The 23687-nt window shown below is 42.2% G+C and overlaps 1 protein-coding gene across 2 annotated transcripts; it reads right to left on the bottom strand.

Moving 5' to 3' along the window:
* Positions 1-13402: 13402 nt before the first annotated feature.
* ERI1 (exoribonuclease 1) lies at positions 13403-23614 on the bottom strand. 2 transcript variants are annotated; one of them, XM_009283294.2, is made up of 7 exons: positions 23320-23614; positions 22917-23092; positions 20259-20469; positions 18880-18963; positions 18115-18224; positions 15768-15882; positions 13403-13832 (listed from the first exon to the last, which is right to left on the bottom strand). In XM_009283294.2, the coding sequence occupies exons 1-7, from the start codon at positions 23335-23337 to the stop codon at positions 13590-13592; spliced, it is 957 nt and encodes a 318-aa protein (XP_009281569.1). In that variant the 5' UTR covers positions 23338-23614; the 3' UTR covers positions 13403-13589. The 2 variants fall into 2 exon arrangements, with proteins under 2 accessions (XP_009281569.1, XP_009281570.1); XM_009283295.2 differs by having other exon boundaries at positions 23560-23614.
* Between the last annotated feature and the right edge of the window lie 73 nt (positions 23615-23687).

Genomic DNA, 23687 nt, shown 5'->3' with positions numbered 1-23687 from the left:
AAGTCCTCGACTAGTGTAAGCACTGCTTAGCAACAACTAAAACATCGGTGTGTGATCAACATTATTCTCATCCTAAATCCAAACCACAGCACTGTACCAGCTACTAGGAAGGAAATTAACTCTATCCCAGCTGAAACCAGGACACCGCCTTACCGGTGAGGAGTGTGGTTTTCTGCCAACTTATTATTTTTTGGGCTTGTTTACATATAATCACTGTCTGGCTCACTCCAGTTTGTTGACATCTTTCTTCTGGAGGTCCTTAAACTGGACACCGTGCTTCTGATACAACCCTACAAACAGCAAGCAGAAGGAAACCAATCATCTCCCCTGCTCCTATCACCTGGGTGCGAGCCAGGCAGGAAAAATCACCTCTGAGGACTAAAGACATGTAGCTCCAGAACATCAAGGATACTTTTGGGCTCATCCAAAAACTGGAGTGAAGCCGGATGAGCACCACCTAGAACTGTGCTTAGAGGTGAGGTTGTTCTCAAAGAGGGGCTGCTACATCTCAAAGCCGACAACCTCTGCAGAAGTCAGGGTAGCAGCTGGGAGAGAGGGTGTTTTTGTGGACACCGAATCCCTGGGAACATGGCCTGCAGGAAAGGCCTAGGCACTGGCAAAGATGCATCTGGGTGTTAAGTTTATGCTAGAATTACATTTGCATATTATATATTCAGATGTCCCTTTCTTTCCAATCTTGTTTTCTGAGTCCCTTAGCACTCACTGAAGACTCCTTTTCATATTGAGCCTGCCAGTATTGGGGTCAAGATGAACTGGAATGAAACCTATAGCTTTGTGGAGAGAGGGTGTCCTACAGTCATCAGAAAAGGCAAAGAGAGGGGAGATGTTACCTACAGAAACCTCGAGAGGATTCAGAGTCCGAGAACTGGTGCCAACTAAGCTCTCAGTGGACCCTGGACAAATACTACCGCCAATGGTAAGATGGTGATGGGGAAGAAAAGTGCCACCAGGCTGAACTGTGGGAAGGTGTTTCAGATGGCACCCTGAGGCCAGCCTCCCCTGCCCCAGCTCTGTTTTCAGTCTCCTCTAGAATAACATTGGCTACTTTACAAGTTTGGTATTGGCAAGCTGGTAAAAGAATTTGTGCCCGATTTGCCAGGTAAAAGGGGACCAGTTTGTAGTGATGCTGTCACACAAGGTCACAGTCACCTGTGACATACTGCAGGCCCTAGGCCAAACACAGAGACAAGCCCACAATAGCATTAGCTGCCAAACTCAGAAAGCCTTTGACTGCAGCATTATTACCTAAATTTAAGGGCAGCAAGACTGGCTGAATTATTCATTGCAAGCAAACTCTCCGGCAAACCTTAGCCCTGCTACCTGTTAACAAACTGTAGGCAAACTGCCCTTCTGTTTACGGATGTTTGTTATGCAGAAGTGTACGACCTGTTCATGCAAAACACATTTCAGCCTAGGAGCTCTCTGCCAGTCCTTTACTTGCGCAAGTCCCTGCCCATGAGTTGTACCATGTCTCAGATGACAGACTGGTATCCCTGCTCCCAGCAGTAAGTCCTGTAAGTCCTACCCGTGGGCAGAAGAGTGATACAGCCCAGGGAGGAGGAGGATTCTGCCTGTGAAGTGTGTGGGTAGATTTCACCATCCTTTTTTGCAGATGCTTATGCATGTATTTGCCTGTATCCATTTTCCACTCTTTCTTGTTTCCCTCTGGAAGATGATCCTCTTTCTCCAATGGGGGTTTTTGCCTGTCTGGGGGAGCAGACTGGAGACGGTGGTGAGAGTCCATCTTTAGAGGCACTTCTCCTACTGCTGTCCCTCTGTTTGCAGCCAGTGCTCTGTCCCTTTTCTGCCTTCAACAGTCTCCCAGCCATTTCCAACTCTCCTGGCTAAATAATCAAAACAAAGCACTCCCATGCTTGTGGAAGAGGCTAGTGCCGTGCTATCGGTGTTGCAGGCACATCCCTTTGAAGCCTTGCACTACCCTTTCCAGAGGCAGAGCTCCGTTACCAGCAACGGTCTTTAGCACAGAAAAACTGCTTTCTGGGAAGAGGGAGGATGGGGCTGAAGGCAGCCCAGAAAGACTGGCTGCTCCAAACCTATGAAGGGAAAATAAAGTGCAAGAATACTTCCTTTTTTCTTTCTTTCTTTTCTTGGGGCATTTTTCTTTTTGCAGGAGAGGGCCAGTTCTCTTGCCAACCCCTTTCACCTATGGCAGTGTCTTGCAAGGCTGGGTTCACTGCCTAGCACTCTAGTTTGCTCCACTTGTTCTCACGCAGTTGCACAGAAAGCAGCTCTGTCCTGCTCATGCAAGAAGTGCCTTTTCATGTTCTACCAGTGGAAAGGAGACAACAGTCTCGGGCTCTCTGGTTTGTGCAGGTAACTACAGAGGTAGTTTGGCAGGCAAAAGTTGCCCTGAGAGGAGTGACACCTAACCCTGAAAGCACTAAGACAAGGCATCCCAAATGCAGCATTTTGCTCTAAGAAACTGAAGAGCTGAAATCCCTTCATCCCAGCTTAAATACTTGCACCAAACCACTACCAAAAAAATAAGCATCACTCTTACCTCACTTCAACAAGTGCTTCAGAGACTCTTCCCAACTTTGAATCAGTTCAAGACTTCCTAAATGTCAAAGGCTCCCAATCTGCAGTTGAGGACCTTGGCAAGTAATTGATTTCCACAAAGGTCAGCTCCTCCACCGCTCCTGTGCAAACAGGCAGTACAGCAGAAAGTGATCCCAACCTTAACAATCCTATAGCAGCTATTCATTTTCACTGAAGTGCAGAAACAAAACAACTAAATCCAGACCTAGCTGTCTTCCTCCCATGCTTTTTGGGAAGGCTAGCAAGTGAGCCAAACAGAAACACATCCTCATTTCCCAAAGCCTTTGGTGTTTGGGAGATGATGTCTTGGCCTAACAATTGCATTCCTTCTCCCGGCTGCTTGAAATCCCCATCTCTCTAGCAAAGGCTCTGTGGAAGCTCGTATGCTGCACAGCAGCAGCACAGCTTCTATCTTGCAGCTAAGTCACATTAAGAGACAGCAAAGACCAACAGGACAATTCATCCTCTGGAGGTACCTGTCTCTTCCTGTTAAGCCAACTGAGCCATGGGCTTGCTCCAGGGGCACCGTTCCAGTGCCCACACACAGGTATGAGCAATAGCGCTACTGGAGATATCTCAGGTCTCCAGTCTGGCTTCCAGCTGCTGCTTCAGAAGACAGGAGGACTCCTGCAGGTCCCATATGGTATCTGCAAGCTTTGTGCAGACAGCTCAGATACCAGAGGGCACCAGACAGCTATTCCCCTAGCAGGCCCTACAGGTCTAATTCTTAAAGAGCTTAAGATAGGGTGAGTTATGTACTGTTTGTGTCAAGCTCTTCTGAGACAGGAAGAAATAAAGTGGAATTGGAAACATGACTAGAGTGAAAACTATAAATCTATGGCAAACCCAGCAAGCAGGAACCATTTCTAATCAACAGGCATCCTTCTGTCTCCTTGAGAAACAACCTCCTAGCTGGTCTCCATTTGCCCATTAAACTCTGCCAAAAATGCACACTTCATCATGCTTCCTTGAGATGTTCTATAGACTATGTCTGGAAGGACTCACAGACTCCTCTTCCATTTCAAGGCCCATCATTTGAGGTTGTAGTCTTCAGAGTGGATCACCAAACCTGTTTTGTAGTGGGACACTGCAGTCCCCTGCCATCCTTTGAGTTTGTCCTTGTATTGGTAGATCCTGGAAGGATGGCTCCAAGCACATCCAGATTGCCCTCTACATTGTGTGGGATCCCAAGAATCCAGTAGGTCATCGGTGCCTTAGCAGTGTTCTAAGTGGTCTACAGACACCTTGCAACCCAAGGATTTGGCTGTATATATGCTCCCAAGACAACCTTTCACACTCACAGGAAGCCAAAATAAATGCAACAACATGGATCAGTAGAGGATCCTGGTGAAACATTCTAGTGCTACTGCTAAAATTACTGGCAGCTATTGGTTCCCAGCAAGCTTTCAAGACGGCCTGTCACAGGAAACCAAGGAGCAGAAAACAGTGTCGGAGCTTGCTTTTAAAGCAGCAAAATCAAGCCATAAGTGAAAGAGAAGAGACAGGTGGAGAAGGTGACTTGAAAAGGTGACCTTCCCCCAAAGACATTGGACCAAGAATGAACACTTTGCATTCCAGCACTGCCTATGCTCTGATGGATCTCTGCTCTTGCAGCCACACTGTAGCAAAGCTCAAGGTGAGACTATGGAAAGTGATTTTGTTTAAAAAAACCCAAACTGATGACACTCATACATACTCACATACATATAAATCACAAGTACTGTGACATGTTTCCATGTGGCCACAGTCCAGAACGCAAGCCCAAGGGTCCATGCTCTTGCCAAGATTACTTGCAACGAGATGGAAGAAAAAAGATGCCAGCTATCTTCCCCCACCCTCCTGAACTCTCAGGTTGGTGAGCACACGCAAGTTTTTGATTTGCTCTCTGTACCTGTAGGAGCCTGACCCATGGTTAGGATCATCTTGTCCTATCTCTGTGAATCATTAGGATATACTCGCTGTCTTTTGTCTCCTTATCTCAATGACTAATTGCTTCAATCCCATTCTTTTATCATCTAGCCAGCATATTTTTACGCCTTGAGATTTCAGGTTTGTCTTGGTTTAGGCTGCCCCTTGTTCATCCCATCTAGGTATTCTAAGGAGCTGTAGGTGTGCTGTAATTTTGATGACCTGCTAACATATGTGCCATCAGCACCTGTCATTCTCGTACACCTCTAATGCCTTCCTTCTTGTGCTTCTAGACACTCCCATTCCTTCTCCATTCATACCAATGTGTCTATTACAAATCTCAAGAACTGGTAGCACAAAAGCACTGAAGAGCAATTGCTGATGTTCCTTTGCAGTCATCACAACATAGTCTACAGGGTTTTATGCTGTCAGTCCGAGTGACCACATGCACTCAGTGCTAGAGCCAGGGCAGGCAGACTGCAGTGTCCCATTGCTCAAGGAAGCATTTGCAGAAGATAGATCCTGCATGTCCAGAGATGAGATGCACAGCCAGCTGCTTTGGAGACCAGGAGCTTGAGTGGAATTCCCTCAGGCAAGGGCCCGTCCCCAAGAAGAGCTCAGCCAAAATCACAACAGCGGTTGCACAGCCTCTTCCTCTAGTGGTAACCTACATTAAGATGTTGTCTACTGAAAAGAAACTGTAGAGCATTTTGGGAAGACAGCAGCTGAGGAGACAAGGCAGCTGATTTCCATTTCTAGCACTATCCTTACTCACTGCATAAACTTGAACAGCAATTTCATTCCATGCCCAAATTTCATCCTCTTTAGAACAGGGCTAGTAACTTCACTGTAAACTACAGTCGGTGTATAAAACTTACTACGCTTGTCCCTCTCCTTAAAGCAAGCACAGGGCTTAATCCAACTGCACATACTTTTGGGAGGTTATATTCTCGACACTGAGGGGCTGCTGAACTATGGTAAGATGCCATGGTCAGGATCACAGCATAGGGAAAAGAAAATAAGGAGAAAGAGAAAAAGAAAAGGTAAGCCTTAGCCCAGACACGCACAGCACAGCTGGTGCAGGACAGAGTGGAAAGCTTGAACAGAAAAGCAAAAGCGGGACAGAAAGCAGTCCGTTGTACTTCAAGGTATATTACAGACACTTAGTCCTGTCAAAAAACCCACAAGTGAACAGAGCAGTGGTTGTCTGCTAGGTTGAAGGGTAGTTGGTGTGGATGGAGGAACAGAGGTACATGAAGACAGTTCAGTCCATTCTACATGTGCTCCAGAACTCAAAGGTTGAGGGCGGGCGGAAGCATTTTCAAGACATTTATATTCTAAAAGAGAGACGACTATATGTACAAAGGGCTCTAGGGCATGAGGAATTGGCTGAGCTGCAGGATGTGCTTGAGGAGATTTTGTGCAATTTTTAGAAGATTATGCAGATGGCAGAAAAGAAGAGGAGGAACAGATGGAAAGCTCCCCGCAGCAATGGCCAGGTGGCTGCAGCCACCAGCTCAGATGTTAAACTGTGAATCCCTTTCATATACAGTATGAACACAGTCGGACAAGCTTACTATATACCCAGTAGCACACAGCCAAGCTCTATGTTCTTCACCTCTCAGACACAAAAGCTGATGTTTCCACCACAAAGTATTTTGCTCACTACCACAGCTACCAGGAGGGACCTGAATTAGGTCTGTGGTCTCTTGGCTCAGGAAAGAAGTTCAACAGCCTTGAACATGGCTACCTTGGTTCAAGACAGAAGTTTCATCCAGTATGACATGTCTGCTGCAACCTCTATGGAAATGTTTTACACACAGACAGAATCAGCCAAGCACAGAGGAGTTCATTCACTCTCTGCCAAGTCACTTCATTGAACAACCAGAAAATTCCCATGTCTATGTCAAGCAGTACCCATCAAGGTGGGCAGGTCTCTTGGCTGGAGGACAGGAAGAAGGCATTTCTATTTTCTGCCTGAAAGGGAGCTAAATCATGGGCTGTCACAGTGATTGTTTTCATAGTGAAAGAGCATTGTCTGAGGATCATTCATTTTGGAAGCCTTGATCTAACACTTAGAAGAACATCACCATCTCCCAGACTAAACCATGGAAGAAAACTTCCTGCTGATACGTTGAGGCGTAGGGTTTATAATACAATTGACTTTCTCTACGGAGCTGCCACCATCTCAGCCTGACAATATCTTGCTCTGTGCTAAAAGATGCACCCCTGCTGGGATTGCTCCACAAAAACAGCCAGCAAGGCTGATCAAGGTCCTCCAGAGCTCCACGGTGCCACACTCCAAAGTGTTAAACAGCTACACAACGCTAAATGCTACACAACTATCACAAGAACGTCTTGCTCCGAACAAAATCCATTCTGTTTGTCACACACTCCTGTACTCGACAGCACAAAAACACTCCCAGCACCACTGTGTTTCTTCTAAAGCGCTTCCGACTTCCCAGTCCTCCTGAAACCATATGTAGATCTCTTCATCTCCCCAATCCCTCAAATGTAAAAATATTTTAAAACATTTTTGTAAGTTTAAAAACATTATTTTCCTCTTTCAAGGCCAACAAAAGAACAGAAGTTTTCCATGCTTGAAGGCTAATGACAATCGGTCAGAAAAATCAAAGACATTTGAACGGGCTTACTTGCTGAATCTACTAAAGCATCACTCTACCTCCTCCACATGATGCTACACTTACCAATGCAGCTCTAGCGTAGAAACAGATACCCGTCACACATCTAACTTAACTGGCATTCCGTTTCAAGATGACACTGTCCTTGCCACTATTTTTAATCTCTAATGATGGCAGCAGCCCCAGAGGAGATGTGCATGTGACAAGCGTGAATTAAAGCACCGTTAAACCATGAGAATTTGCCACAAGCTTTTTGCCATGACTTGTGAAGGAAGCCGAGAGAGTCTCCATTTATTTATACTGTCCTCCCTACTGTTAGTATCTGTTAAATGGCTGCAGCATTCAGGAACCGCAACACTGCACTATGCAAGCTCCTAACAAGGTAGCAGTCCCTGATCCGATAAGGTTTCTGTAAGACCTGTTCATAACAGGGTAGCAGCACAGACGAGATTACAGCATAGAGTACAGCTGCTTCCAGACATAGGCTTGTTAGAAAATCAGTACAAGCAGGGTCAGGGAAGGACTATTTCATGTAAGCAAAACAAGCAAGAACAAGGAGCGAGCCAGTAAATTCCAGAGAAGCCAGCCCCAACACCAGGAAATTTGAAGCGTTTGAGAAGGGTCTGAAGAAGGAACGTGCCCCTGCGGCTCTGCAGATTAACAGGGGGCAACAAAGCACCAGCACAGCTGAAGGAAACTGCTCCCAAAGATCTGCAGCATGCCAACAGACGGGCTTTGCAGGCACCACAGCAATTCCCTCCGACGCCGGATAAGGATGCCTGATTTCTTTTTCAGCCATGCCCCACCCAGGCTTCTCAGCTGAAATAAATGCCCCTTATCTACAGGGCTGCCTGTTTACTGAAGGCTGCCAAGTGTGGTGACCTGCTCTATGGATATTACTCTCAGCAGGACGTGGCTTAACTCTCCAAACTAATACATCGCAAGACACTGTTGGTAGGAAAGAACAGCCCTCTATCAATAATGAGAAACAGAGTCCTCTGAAGAGTAAAGCTTGCCTGAAGGCCCTCTCTGTGGCCAAAAATGCATGGAAAATTCCCAGTTAGCTAAGTGATCCCAGCAGCAGATTAAGACTACCGGATAATCTACAGCTTGTTTTTCCCCTTGACAGGTTTTCACAGAACCAGAGGAGTGTTGTTTGTTTGGAAAGGAGGTGGGGAGGTCTCTTGTCCAGCCTCCCATTTGGAGCAGAGCTGTCAGTAACACAAGGTCATGGGGCTGGCTCCATCTTCCCTCTCTTTGTGACCATGCTATCCCTCAGATTGTGCTTAAATACAGCTACACTTAGTGCAGAGCAGTCAGTCACCCCCTCTGTACATGGCGTTAGGCATCCCAAAAAGCCTGTTCTCAAAGTCCATCAACTGTATTAAACAGACTATACGGATAGGTATAAGCACACACCTGGCCCACCCTGCCTAGACCAGCTAATAACATGTCACTTCTCCCTTCTTTTTAGGTCTCGATCATCTTAGTCCATCTCTGCATGAATGGAAATTAATCACAAACATTCAAGTGTTTTCAAGTGAGAAAGGGAGGCACTTTGAGTCTCACACTGCTGGCTGCTACACCTGTCTCTTAATTACATATAAAGCGCTTTGATGCTGCTCAGAGCATAAGTATTCAACTACTTATCAATTCAAACTATGAATTATTATGAAATAAAGAAAGGGACACAGCAGGGAGACCTCCAAATCACACTGACTGCAGTCATAAGTAAAAATAAGCGACGCCCAAGCACGGTGTTTTGCTGAGCATGTAGCTGTCCAAGAAGGTGTGTCATGCTTCACGGCCAGCCTGCAGCCCAGGACCTGCACGCCACCCCAAAGCTGAACACAAGCACCATGAAGCAATTCCTGCTTATTGGGACATCTTTGGCTCACAGAGGTGCATTTGGCTACGTGCGCTCTTTAAAAATCAACATTGCTGAAACAGGGAACATAAACAAAGGAGGTCAGAATCACCTGCAAGTACTTTACCAATGCAAGATAATTACTACCATTCACTTCAAACAGCAAAAAACCGATTAGCAAGAACTTAGCCAGGAAAGTAGGCAAAAACTCTCCGCTATATATCTGCAAACAGCATCACCAGATTTACAGTTAACATGTGCAGTCATGACCACACTGAGTTAAGATCGCAGGAGCAGGGCATGACACTACCCATGGGGCACCCCTGAACTGAGTGGCCACAGAGGAGACAGCTGCCTGAGCCATGCAATCACATCCCTAATCACAACACACCCAGCGGTCACCTCTGCCATAAAGAGGTATCCAAGGCTCTTGTCATTCATTCGAAAAAGTCTTTCCTCTGTGTGAGGCCACTTAGCGCAAAGCAGTCGCGCTCCTTTAATTTAAGGAGCACATCCCTGAAGCTACTTCAGGCTTTTCTCCCACAACACAAAGTCCTACGATGCAACAAGGGCAAAAGCCAGTGTGGGAGGCTGTGAATGCGCAAAGTCCAAACTAGAAGGAACCTAAGAAAGAAGCGACTTCTCATCCTCCAAAGCCTTGTCTGCATCCATACTTGCAGATTAGCACCCCGTTGTCAATCAGATAAGCAGGAAGGTCTTCTAAAATGAAGTGTTAGCCTGCTCCCTACTATGGCTGTTCAGCTAGGCCACAGCTCAATACAAGGCAGAGCAGAAGCATGGACTGACCACCGCCTTGCTACTTCACGTATCGCCATTAGGGGAATCCTTCTAGTAAGCTGTCACTGTTACCCATGGGGCTGTCAAATACGAAGTCCTTGAGAGGGGGCTAGAATGGTCTTGGTTGCAACAGAATGATGTTCTATACACTCAGCCCATTTCAAAAGCCTCCAGTCAGTAACTGTGTCTCTTGACACCTATCCTCCACAGGTAGGACTTCCAATTTCTTTTTAAAGGGCTGGGTTTTTTTTTCCCAGATTAGAAAGAACATACAAAGATCTTACCTAGCACAAACTTTTTTCCAGGAGAGGCAAAAATTCAGTAATGGAAGAAAAAGGGAAAGGAAAGACTTAAAAAACAGCCTTGGGAACTGTAGGGCAAGAGAAATGAGTTGTCCTTTAGCAAAGCTGTGGTGAAAAAACACTGCTTCCGCAAGGTCACCTAAAAGCAGCGAAGGACTGCAGTGAAGCGCCGAGAGCTCTCCGAGGGCATGAGAACCTCAACTCAAGATGAACTGAGGTTTTTTACTTATTTCCGCTGCTGGGAACAGCCCCCTCCTCATTGCAATGTTAATTTCCAACAAAATATGGAAACAACAACTACCTTGTTAAACTAAATTATTAAACTACCTTATAATAAGACAAGCACAGGCAGGAGCAGTTTCTACGGACAACTGACCGGCTGAGACTTGCCCCTGTAGCCATACCTCACTAGGAGGTTGATGGGAGGCTACAAACTGTTGTAACCTCTTCTTCCCCATGCAGCTAGCGACATTTGCTCAGGCATTTGCTCATTGAGACAGAGTATTGCTCGTTAACCTGCCTGAGAAACCTTTTTTCCCCTCTAACACAACCCCAAGATTCTGTGAATCCTTCTCACATTCATATAAATACATATTAGGAAATCTACTTGAAAGTGCTTATGTTGAAATTTGTCTGCAACTCCTTTGTTTAAAGTTCACTAGTGTTTTACAAAGGCTGTCTGCAGTAGCGGTAGAATTGCTCAAGTACAGCTCCTGAAATGTGAAATTAAAAAAACCAACAACAAAACAAGGCCTCTTACTATATCAGCAGGATAATATCTGCATGGGTTTTTTTTCTACGTAAAAAGGAGATTGTTTCTTACATAGTTGTCAATGAATTTTTACAGCATGGGATGACTCCTCTAATAAATAAAAATATTCATTACAGCAGAGATGCACTCAGCAAGCTTCTCTGGACGAACAAACGAGATCATCCTGAAAAAAAACATTGTTTGGCTGAACGCAAGTGTCACTACTAAAATCACCATACCACGTGGCTTTTTTCCTCAGATGCCTCCTTCCCCTTCAGTATGAATGCATCCAGGACAATTTCTCCCTTTACTGAGTGCTGTGAACGAATTACATTCAGGAGACTTAAGCCACCTAGCCATGGCAATGCTGCTAGTCCACCAGAGAGCACTAACCATGGGCCGTGCTGAGACCAAGACGCCCAAGACTGCTGAAGTCAACTCATGCTTTATAGAGTGAATTCAGTACCTGACATGTTAACAAGTACCAACTCATTTTAATAAGTTTGTTTACATTTCAAGTAAACTAACAAATGTTGATAAAGTTCTCTTCATCTCAAAATCACAGAAAACGTTCTGTGAGAACAGTTACAGCTTACAGTTTGACATTAATCCAACTTAGATAAAATAGTATCTGGAATGATTCCACTGATTTCTGCAATTCACTGATAAAAAAACTACTCAAGCAGTAAACAGAAAACAATTATTAATTTTTAACCCTTATCTCAAAATATCTTTTTGAAGTTATTTAACAAAAATAAACAACTCTGTACTTAAAATAAATGATATAAAATTACAACAGCTCTTCACTTGTGAAACCTGTAGTATAATCTGTAGCAAATAAAGTTTTTCACTGGACAGTGAGCCTGGTTACAGACCTGTAAATAAAAGACTAGTGACGAAGTCTATGACACTGCCAGCATCCCAAAGGGAGATCTGCTGAGCTACACTCAATTTTATCATAGAAACATTCACCACAGTAACTCAAGAGACAAAAAAAGTAAATTACCATGGTTCTTCAAAAAAGAGGATACTACGGTTGCTATAGTGAAAAGCAAATATATAACTAACAATTTGTACAAAATACGGGCTGACAAATAGATGATATTTTCAGAGCAAGCATCTCAGATTTGGATTTTACCCTTCTGAAAATACATCAAGTGTTGCTACAGAATGAAAGGAAACTGTAAAGTTCAACAAAACTCTACAAGTAAAACAAGTATTTACTTTCAGAAAAAAATGAACATCACTCTAAAGCAGTTCTGGCTGTCCAAATCTGTGACTCTGGAAAGAAAACTGCTTCCTTCCTACATGTGAAGCAACTAAGAATTAACCGATACTTCTCTCTTACATGAATTTAAAATACAGTTTTTACGTTTCCGTTGATCCGCTTTAACAGTCAGAAAAGCAAGGGGAGCTGGGAGGAGTTTGACTAGCCAAGCAACGAATGTTCTTGACAAAGCTTTATTCTGATTTGGTTATTTTGTTTCCTGAATGTAAGTGGCAGAAAGAATGAATGAATTATAATACAGGGATACCAAACTAACTTTTTTTTGACTAAGAGTGACCAAAATACATCATTCTGCTTTTCAGAACAAGCTATTCTAATGCAAAGCTGATCACATTAATGTTGTACTTCATAACAGCCCATGGAGACAAAGCAAATTAACACTTTGGCCTCTTTTGAATATCATCTTCTCTGGGGCCTTGGAAGAAAGCAGAAGTTGTTAACAATTACATGTGGCCTTTACTAATAAAATTGTATTAATCTTCTAATGTTAGATTTTGAGATAAAGGCATAGCTTCTTGGTGGCAGAGGTACAGGAAGATACCAAAATAGTTGAGCATATCTTTAACAACAACCACATAGCACAAAACGTTGACGATCTGGCATGTTTTGAACTTATTTTTACTTCAACTCATTTTTAAGTCCAAATGGCTGACAGCGTCTAAAAGCGGTATTAAATGAAGTGCAGCTATGAGTGTAGCATGAATAGGAGATACGATCCTCAAAGTGAAAATCTGAAGAACCTTCTCTTTTTAAATACAGGTTAAAAAAAATTGTATCATACTACATTAATGGAATTTTTATTCAATACACAGCTCTTCTATTTGATGCGGAAGCAGACAAACATATCTCAAAGAAAAAAACCAAAACAAACACCAGAGTACTTCTCTACCGCTTTAGAATTGATGAACATGCTCCCATTTCTCTTAGACTTTGTAAAAAAAAAAAAAAAAAAAATTACCAGCAGGAACTCTTAGAAGAGTGCCTTATCAGGAAAGGCCAGCCCGACCACTCGCTATTTCAGTTCTTCCAGCAATGTCTTATTTGTGTGCAATGAGCAATCAGACGCTAGATATCATTAGCGTATGGCATAGTGAATAAATACTACCCACAGGCTGGGGTGGAACAGCAGCGCACAGGCCCAATTGATCTTTGCATGTATTTAAATTACAAGTTCTTAAAAGCTTAACACTCTGCCTGGATTCCGCATATCAACCTTACTGCTAGGAAAGTTGCAAGCAACAACAAAATCCTCTGTATAAAAAAAAATGCTGTAACACAGGCTTCAAAGAGCAAAGAGCTTCCACACTCCTCTTTATTTCAACAGAGACAATTAGTTAAGGTGCTTTCAGATTCTGCATTGCAGACAGGTTGGCAGAGGTGGCCATTTAATAAGCTCTTAACAGTCTTTAGCGGGTATCTGAGAGCGGTTCCTGAGGCAGAAGCCCCGAAACTGCTAGTTTCTGTAGCGGGGCATCTGTGGAGCAGGGGCTCCCTCTAAGGGGGCTGAGGAGGAGACTGTCATAAGCTGTCCAGCATGCATTCTCTCATTCACCCGCAGTTCACAGCCATCCTGCAGCATCCTTATAGCTATCCTTGCAATGTTTTTAGAGTCGTCAAGTCCACTGTGAGGTCTCCCATCGTAATTCATGCCCAGCTTTTCAAGCATGATTGTCAGCTTGGTCTGGTTCCTAGGAACCTGATGGAGAAAGTGAACCACATTCAAGAATTAGGTTCTGTACCAAGTCTTTTTAATCCAACACAATGCAGTAGAAACATGCAGATTTTAAGTCTACTTAAATCACATACTACTTTCATGTTGCCTTTTGTCAGATTTAACTAGTGATTTAACTTCAAAGAACCTTGGTGAGACAGACACTCTCATTTTCACAGAGGAGACATAGTCAACAGGAGCTTGTCTAGACTCAGGATAATCTCAAGAGCCTCTCACCACTACCAGCACCAGCTCAAGATGTGCCAGTGCTGGCAACGGTGGAAGCCATGGCCTAGCTAGGTTTAACAAGCTTTATAAAAAAGGAATTACCACCCAAAGTGGCATTGCAGAGGGAATCAGGTTATGGTTTTCCTTTTAAATGCTAAGCGATTAAAGAAACACCAGGCTCCTGATTCTCACTGACATCAAGCTTCTGAATGCCTCCAAACACCACAGAAAGATCAGTGACACCTATAGCAGCCAATGTTTATGTGGATGACCAACAGCATGAACAGACAAGGAAGCTTAACTGACTTAACCATGCAAAGTGCTACACCAGCAAAACCCGCTTGTCCTCTCGATTAACTACTAAATATACTTTTGTGCTTTGGAAAGGTCAAAGAAAAACAAAAAGATAACTTTAAAGGAAAACTTCAGTTTGCTCTCTTGGTCGTGGTGGTTGGGGTGGGGGAACACAGGACATGGCAAGTTCCAGGATATCGCACCATACAACTGGATTTAATAGCTAGGCAAAATGGTGACAACATAGTTGCCAAAACCTGGCAATAGCAACTACAATAATAACACCCAGGGCAGGGGAGACATACCTGCAGGTTGTGGGATATTCCACGGGAAAGTTACAATACATTCCTTGTCATTAATTTTATCAATTACTATTACTTAACAACAGATTCAATAGCAGCACAGAATAGCTAAACAGAAGCACTGAACAACTATAAATGCTACAACTGTTTGCATTTATTTAAAAAAAAAAAATCACAAAAAGTAAAAAGAAACTGATTCGTTCTAAGTTACAATCTTCATTGCCTTTGATGAAAAAACACTCACTGCTCAACAGACAAGGAAAAAGGAAGGCATATTTAAGTTAAAGCTGACAGGACTAACAAGACCCTTCTGTGTTCTCACGTTTCCAACAGAAACGGTCATGCAGAGAAGGCACAATAACAGAGGGAGAAATGGAGTAACCCTGTAATATTTGCTCAGCGCAAAGTAAAGCTCTTCTCTTATTAAATGTTAACCTCTTTTTTCTAGATGTTACACTTATTATGAAAAAGCCCTTCAAGAGAAGATGGTCAGCTAGGCTGAAATCGTATTCAAACAAATGGTTTAGTGTAGACTGACTAGGAATTTGCTAGAATCTCCAATAACCTATTTTACGGTAATCTGACCATGAAAGAAAGCAGCAATAGGGTCCAGCACTGAACTTGGTATTACTTTTCTCTTGACAATTTGATCCAACTGTAGATATGTCCTAATCTTTCTCTGTTCCCATTACACTGTCAAAAGTGGAGATATCTGAGGGTAGTGGTGCAAATTAGTTTTGTAGTGTATTACATGAAAACAGGAAAAAATAACTGAAAAATCAATACAGAGTCTTTTCAGCTGAACTACTTCAAGACACAGTTGATCTAAGAGCACCAGTATGACATTTTTAGACAATCCTTCATGGAGCATCTCCTCATTCTTAAAAACAAGATTAAAATCAAAATGCAGACGACTATATGATCTTCAATTAGTAAAGTGAGATCTGGGCATGAAGCACATTTGAAAATCAGGCCCCAGGCAACTAGTTTAAGTACTATAATTTTATACTACACAAGTAACGATGACAAGCACAACAGGCCATTCTAGACTTCTAAACCAAATTTTCCTGCAAGAGAAACAACAATCTGTACAAACCTTATAGAAGTTCCCATATGATTTGCGAATATTGATCCACTTTTTGGCAAAAGAAGGGTATTTGATATGGCTAATGCGGCACTGGATGTTCAAAAATTTACTCATATCCCAAGATCTTAAAAAGTCAAAAGAGAAAACAGAAAAACATTAGTAATATATAATTCAGATGCCCTGCGTTCTACATATTGCACAGCTGTAGCACTAACAGCTGTCTTGTCTTTGTTGGTCAGTAGAAGGAAAACAGTTTAGGAAAAGCTCTTTGCTATAATCATGGTAAAGAATTTTTTAATATGAATTTGTTAATTGTGGGGAAAACAAGTAATGACACGAGCAAGATTTTCACTAGGATGGTTTCAGGTCCAGGATGGTTAAAACAAAAAATAGCACGCCAACTTCTCCACCTACTACATCTACTCCAAAAACTGCCAATAAACTACACGCTTACACAGCCCTTGGGGAAGCAAGTGACACCTTAAATTTTCCTGATTACTTGGGTACGCGTGCATCTCTCTACTCAATGTAGGTTATTGAAACAAAACTGCACTTAGTTTTAGGAGAACCAGACCTTTATGGAAAGAAGATGAAACTATAACCCTATGCACTTCTGGCCTGCCTTCCTGAAGTGAACCATCCCAACAAGTCTGTAAGCTTCAAGCTAAAATAAAGCCTTTTTTTCCCCCCTCTCTTGCAGCTGTCTACACAATCTCACCTATATGACAGATTTCACTGCAGCCATTTTCCTTGAGGAATTTCACTGAGGGGATTGCCCTGGAGGGGAATGCCAGACACATTCTAGGCCCAGTAACATAACCAGTCTTGCACCAGTTTTGCTTTAGCATTTTCTTTTTTTAATTCACTGTTGCTTCCAAAGATAGAAACCTAATCATAGGTAAAAAATTAGCCAAATAGCAGTATTTACCACTGTTCCTTAAATGGATTAAAGTTGGAATGACATTATTTTAACTCCTTATTTTTAAGGTGTACACGGATCTAAACCATACACCTCAAGTCTTGTGTGACAGCTTTTAAATGGCTTCACTGTTCACACTGGACACAACCACATTTCAGTGATACAGGTTCTTCACCAGAAAAGACTGATTTATAGTCATTGTCCAAATCTTCAGGAATTTTGAGAAAAAAGTCTCATGGCCAAAAAAATTTTCCCGCTTGGTAAACTGGATTAGTTAAAAAAGGTTTTGTTATGTATCCATTCATCTCCTACAATACATTATTTTTCAAACCACTCATATTACAGACTATTTATCTGTGTTTTACTTGACAGAAGTGTTAGGAAGTCATACTAAGATCCCCCGTGCTCTTTTTTCATAAACTCGTTTTGTTTCGGGGTTCATCTCCCTTTGGTTTGACACAGTCATTGTAACAGAGTGGCACAGGATTGCCTTTTTAATCCAGCACAGCAGAAGACTTACTCCAGGCAAACAACAGGCGTAGCGACATGAAAATGCATCATTCAACTCAACATGGCTAATGTTAAAAACTCTCTGTGCTACTTAAATCCCTCATTCCAAGAGAAGGAGGAAAGCAGGCATGTTAACAGAATAGTAATGTTTCACAACTAAAAAGCAAGCATCACCTACGGAAAAATCCCCTGGCCAGTGCTATAAAAGATAAGGCTCAAACAGTGTCTTTCATTCTACAACAAAGCTAAGATCACAAGAACAATGTTGCATCTGAGATATATCTAGATCTCAAGATCTGTTCACTTTGCAGTCGTTAGGGGACTTGATTTTCCACACAGACCTTGTGAGAGAGCAAGTTCAGGGACTAGTCAATCCCTCACACACAAAGCTTGTCAGAGCTGGGACCCACCAGAGCCACAGCCCTCTAAGCCAAAGCAGAGAGCTTTCCATGCTAGCCGTTTCTCCCTGTTCGATAAACAGCATAATCCATTATTGCTTTCTGGCGAAGTATGCAGGATGTATTGACGGTAACACTAACACACACAGGATACAACACAACCACCACACATCTCTGAAACCTCGGATTCAGGAGAGCATGGGAGTTGCTTAGAACTGAAATTGCACAATGTTATTTTCAGATATTATGTGCTATATGAAAACAGAGAATTACAACAACAAAAAAGGATAAAGAGTCTGTTCAACATCATTTAGTTGCATACAGAAAGCTAGGAAAGAAACAGTGCCATCTAATGGATTTAAGCTTCATTTCAAATTGTTTAGTTCAGCTGTTCTGATTTTCCCGAAAACTAAAATTATAATAAAATGGCAAAATGGCAGTGTCATGATCCACCTTTAACAATACACTCACAAAGATTAAACACCGTTTTGCAGGTTTAGATCATGCTGAAGGTTACATAAGGACATACCCATCTGTCAACATGGAATAGCTATACTTTGTTCCCAGTTCTCGCTGTCTCATCCACTCTATGACATTCTGCAGGACTTGAGGAAATGCATCAGCTTTATCAACAATGTCCTAAGAGAACAAAAAAAACAAAAGTGAGGAACATTTTTTCAGAAAAAAAACAGCATGAAGTGTAAGAATTATATTGGTATATAGGCACTCGCTAAATCACTCGCTAAATTGGCTTCACAAAAGTCTTCACAAACAGATTACACATTAAAATAAGCAGACAATTGGACAGATTTTTCTAAACTGAAGAAAAGCACCACAAAAGCACCACTATAAGAGCCAACCTCCAAATGGCATCTATAAAAGGTAACAAGGTTAGACAGCTGTTGAACCTGGATTAAAACCTTGGAGCTTGTTTCCCAGGCTCCTGCTCAAGCCACTTGATCACAAGCCATTGCCACTGTAAGACTCTAAACCCTTTAGAATAAAAATCTTAGAAGAGGAACTGATGCAATTCACAAGGTGCTTTCGTCTGCTAAAGATTACGTTTCTACACATGGATTACAAAGTGAGTGCTTTTCCCTACAGCTCCATACAAACACCTAAATGACCAACTTAGTGAAATCAATTCTGTGATAATTGGGACAGGGGAAAAAACAAGGATTAAGAGAATAAGCCTTACAGAAAAATTACCATGAAAGATTACCAGTCCGAAAACATCAACACCACATCTCTCTTTTTTCATATTTTTTCCTGAATAAACAAAAGTGCGAATTACCTGGGTGATTCCTGTCAGACTGATGCAGAAGTTTGAAAGCTTGGGATTAATTTCTGGCTTCACGTATTGCTGAAAGGTATCCTCCTGTAATAAGAGAATCAAACACTCAGCCGCAGCACACTACGTAGCAACTTCTTTGGCTTGCCCATAGCTGAAAGGCAATAGCGGCTACCTGCCCTGCTTGAGGCAAAAAGGAGCGTGCACCTCCCCAGCCAATATGAGCACCCTGACTGGCCCTCGTGAGACTCCCAATGGGACGGATGAATGGCTTTCCAACTGGAACATGTCTTTCCTCTCAGCCAGTAGGCACCAAAGAGCAAGGATGGGGATGTAAGAGGGGAGAAGGACAGACTGCAATAAAGGGGAGGATTTGGGAAGAGGAGAGCACGAGTAAGGAAAAAAGAAGTGAGAGGCATGAGCAAAGCAAAGTTTTTTAGGCGGTATCTCTAAAGGCTCACCTGTAGTTCAAGGAAGGCAATGGCCACACATCTCAGAGGCTGCATGCAAGTCATACACCTCTGAATGCCAGCCAGTCAGAGATAAACACAATGACCTCACTCTGGGAAACTGAGCAGTACAAGAGTGAAGACTACATGCAAGTTTCATGGAAAAAATAAAGCCCCAAATCCCTGCTGCTATACAAAACCTTTTGGACAGAGGAAAAAACCATGCTGTTTCCTACTATTCTAAAGGTGATAAAACAATCTTTGTCATCTGCACAATCCTCTCTCTGCAGTTAGTCATACATGCAGCTACACTGTAATGTAGCATCACAGTGGCTACCGGAAAGCCTCCTCCTCTTAGAAGTTTTTGATAAATGAACCGTTAGTCAGAGGAGCGTGCACTTCTCCATTTCACTGAGTCACTCAGTTTCAGTTAGACAGCAAGTAGTTTTTCCTAAAAGAAAGCTGTACTGGAACAGAGCACTTGAGGCTGCCAAATGCCTAGGAAGTAAGTTTAAAATCAGGTTACACAGCTGTCAATCTGTCAGGTACATTGTAGAAATAGTCTAGCCCCCCAGGAAGCAGAGTTCACTCAACCCCACTTTCTAGACCTCTGCATTAGTCACTTCTAGATTGCCTCACACAGGACCACAGAATTTGCTAATTCTTGTTTATGATGAATCCCTTGAGTCCTAGAAATAGCTTTGTGGATCTGTAGAGGGAGTCAACAGCAGGAGCATGATCTATTCCAGATGCTTTAAGAATAGAAAGAAAGTTTTGTTTGTATGTAAGAGGCACAGAGGATAGGTCTTTATGAAAAAAAAAAAAGCTATTTTTAATGAAGTTCAGTATCTACCTAAAAACTAATCTAGACTTTCTGAAGCAAAGAAGTTACACTGAAGAACAGCATACCGACACAGTAATTAGATCACTTACTATTTCCAGGGTACGTGTGTTCAGTAAGACAATAGGAAACTCAATTATTTCATGTATGAATTCAGGTGGGTTTCCTTCTTCACATGTTGCTTCAAAGTCAACAACACAGATGTAGTCATAGTAGCTGTCTCCATTAATGGGTTCCTTCTGCATCAGCTTCTGTTTCTTATAATAGTTTTTCAGTCTCTTTTTCAGCACATCTTTCACTCCTCTAAAGAGATAAGGATAGCGACAAAGATCACACTCGCATTTAATTAATTATTTCACCATTGTAGAACTGAAGCTATATTTAACATTTAAATGTTCAGCATTTATTAAGCTCATTTTGAACACCAGAACTTATGAAGTCTGAATTCAACTTTATCATACAGTTAATGCTCCATCATCTGGGATAATGCAGAGGCTGCGATATGCCCCCCCCGACAACTAGAACATCTAGATCATATCAGTATTTGGGGACAGGCTAGGAAGCACAGTGCAGAGACACTGCAGTCACCTCCAGTTCAGCAAGTCTCAGTAGCCGAAGCCTTTGCAGATTGTTACTAGATGACCTCTGGTCCTGGAAGCAGTACTGCTTCACCTGTACTTCCCTGTGCCCTCTGCCTGAAGCGACTGATACCTGAGGTATTTCTGCATCAGTGGCACAGATAATGCAGAACCCAGCTAAAATGCCCACATTTTAAGTTTGTCTCAATTTAAATTTAAAATTGAGCTTGAGTAACTCAAAGCAAAGTACTCAAGATTTCTGTTGTCAGAAAAGCTTCCTGGTCAAGATCCTGCTTTTCAGGAGGTTTGTGGCCAACACATAAATTCACAGTGGCAAATGATTAAAGTTACTTACCACGTCTTTTTAATACAAACATTATAATATGCAAGTGCAGGTGCCAGAACTGCCTCATACCAGACCAGAGCTGAATGAACAAGGATAACTTACTCTTCGAAGGAAGTTATTTTTAAAATTACACATTGCAAATGAAATCACAGAAGCTGTTTGTAAGCAAGTGGTATTATCAGAAAAGCAGCCCACTGATCCACAAGTTAAAACTAGAATCAGACTACTAAACCTGCATTTGAGAACATCAGCCTCTTCTGCAAACACAGATAACTCTTCTTCCACTCTGGTTTATTAATCTAATTTAATTCAATGACCAGTTCATTCAAAGTTGAAACAGTATGGGAGCTGATGGAAGAGAAAATTACCTTTTTCTTCATCAAACCTTTGAAAGAAGTTGAAAGAGGAGATGATCTGCTATCAAAATAACCCCAAGGGAAAGGATAGTGTGTGACAATCTGCTCAATTCACTACATTAGAGGTGATGCACTATTTGTTTCAGGTAAGACATATTCTGACCAACTTAATTGAATATATTGACGAAAGAAGTCTAGCTTAGCTAAGAGAAGTTTAAAACTTTCTGCATTTACAACTGAATAAAAAACACAAATAGAAAATTAATAACCTAGGAGGAAACCACAAACACATAATTTACTATTTGAATTCTGCTTTTTTATTTTTAAATCAGAGTAACTGCTGAATAGCTGTACAAGTCTAATGTGTTTTACTAAAACAGTTAGTTTAGTTTACTAGTTAGTTTAGTTAGTTTACTAAAACTAAAACTCCTGAGGAGCCAAATTCATTTAACCAAAGGAGGAATTAAAAAAAACCACGCAGCCAGAACATCTGCAGACAGATGGGGTGGAGGTGGCAGGCTGCACTTCCCACCCACACCATTTTTTTTCTTTTATCTTTTTTTTCCTTTTATTCTTATTTCAAATGAGTCTCTGTTCCTTCCATTTTTTTCTCTGAACATCCTCTCCGCTACAGTCGCCTTCTTCACTAGAAAGCTAGACTTCTCCTTTCAGACTCCATCTTACCTTTCAAATTCCCTCTTCCTCCAAAGCAGTAGCTTCTCACTTTGCTAAATCTACACCACCACCGCTGCTTCCTCATAACTGTTGCCAACAGAAACAATACACTTTGTTTTTCACAGTTGACCACCTTCTCAACATCTCAAATTTGTCTGGCCACAGCAATTTTAAAGGGTCTTGCAGGTCATTTCTGATAGAGCAGGAACAACTCTCTTACATACCTAGCCTTTTCCTCCTCCTCCTCAATTAGCACAAATCCAGTTTATAGTACATTCACCTATTCACATTATTCTATCTCATCTATTCAGATTAGCAAACTCTCCATCTAAAGGTACCTGTCCTCTGCATTGATTAAATTCCGAGCCCTATCACCACAGAGGTTCTAGCCAATATCAGATCTGTACTGGGTACAGTAAATAAAAATACCTATGTTCTGAAGTGAGTTTCTATACACTGAAGGTCTGCAACACCACCTGAGAACTCTTGCAGTTCTTCAGACCTATCTTTCCCCCTTGACCAAAAACATGATGAGAAGTAACCTACAGCTACATATTCTTTTGTTTCTTTGCGTTACCAGTTGAGACAGTGCACATTTCTGATAACACATTAAGCAGTATCACATGCAGTAATCCTACAACAAAAGCTGCATCAAGACTGCACATAAAAAAACCCCAGCGTTTGGTGGTATGTCTGCTTTTTACTTTGTGGTGTGTTTTTAAACTTCAAAATAATCATCCCTTATGGCTCTACTGCTCTCAAAGATAAATCAAAAGGTTTACAAATCAGCCTAACCTGGTTTCAAGCTTGAACTCTGCAAGTTTACTTCTGAGCTCATCTCTGGTCATTCTGTTGATATAACCATTGGTTATAGCTATTTCTTTGTAAACTGGATCACTGAAGTCATTCGAACTGGCAGTTGAGTTTTTCCCATTAGTTTCTTGATCACTGATCCTACAATGCTGCCTACCCTAGAAGAAAGAGAAATCAGAAGGTCATTTAAGAAGGCCAAGAAGCTAGAGCATTAAAATTTACAGTTTTGACACCAAAACGCAGTAAAACATCACACCGTTTCACTCATAATCAAACCGAGTGAACTAGCCTACAGATGGGTAAGAAAATCCATACTGATGCCTGCTGTGAAACACCATTTTCCTTCTCACTTTCATAAAAATCGACAGAATAAAGGGATACTAACGCACGTGTCTGAAGTCATGCCAAAGACTAGCTCTAAGAGACAAAACCTGAACGCGTGTCCCAGTTTCAACAGAAGTTAGCTCTCTGGTATGAGCTGGCAAAACCTTGACTGGCAGGAAGAGATTTCTCTCGGTACCTTAATTAACCAGAATCTACACTAACTGAAACATACGGACAGACAGATGACCAATACCGTGCAAAATAAACAAAACAATAAATTAAGAGGAAAAGCTAAAGGCACTTTGACTCTAAGCAGTTAGTCTCAGCCTTTGTGAGCAGAGCACACGGGGGGGCCGGCCTCCCCCAGGGCGCAGACGGAAGGGCCCGTGGCACCGGCGGCGCCCCCTCGGTAACGCGGCACTCGGCCCG

Source organism: Aptenodytes forsteri, unplaced genomic scaffold, assembly GCF_000699145.1.
Source record: "Aptenodytes forsteri isolate BGI_AS27 unplaced genomic scaffold, ASM69914v1 Scaffold6, whole genome shotgun sequence".
Taxonomy (NCBI): domain Eukaryota; kingdom Metazoa; phylum Chordata; class Aves; order Sphenisciformes; family Spheniscidae; genus Aptenodytes; species Aptenodytes forsteri.
This window is presented reverse-complemented; position numbering and strand designations above follow the sequence as displayed.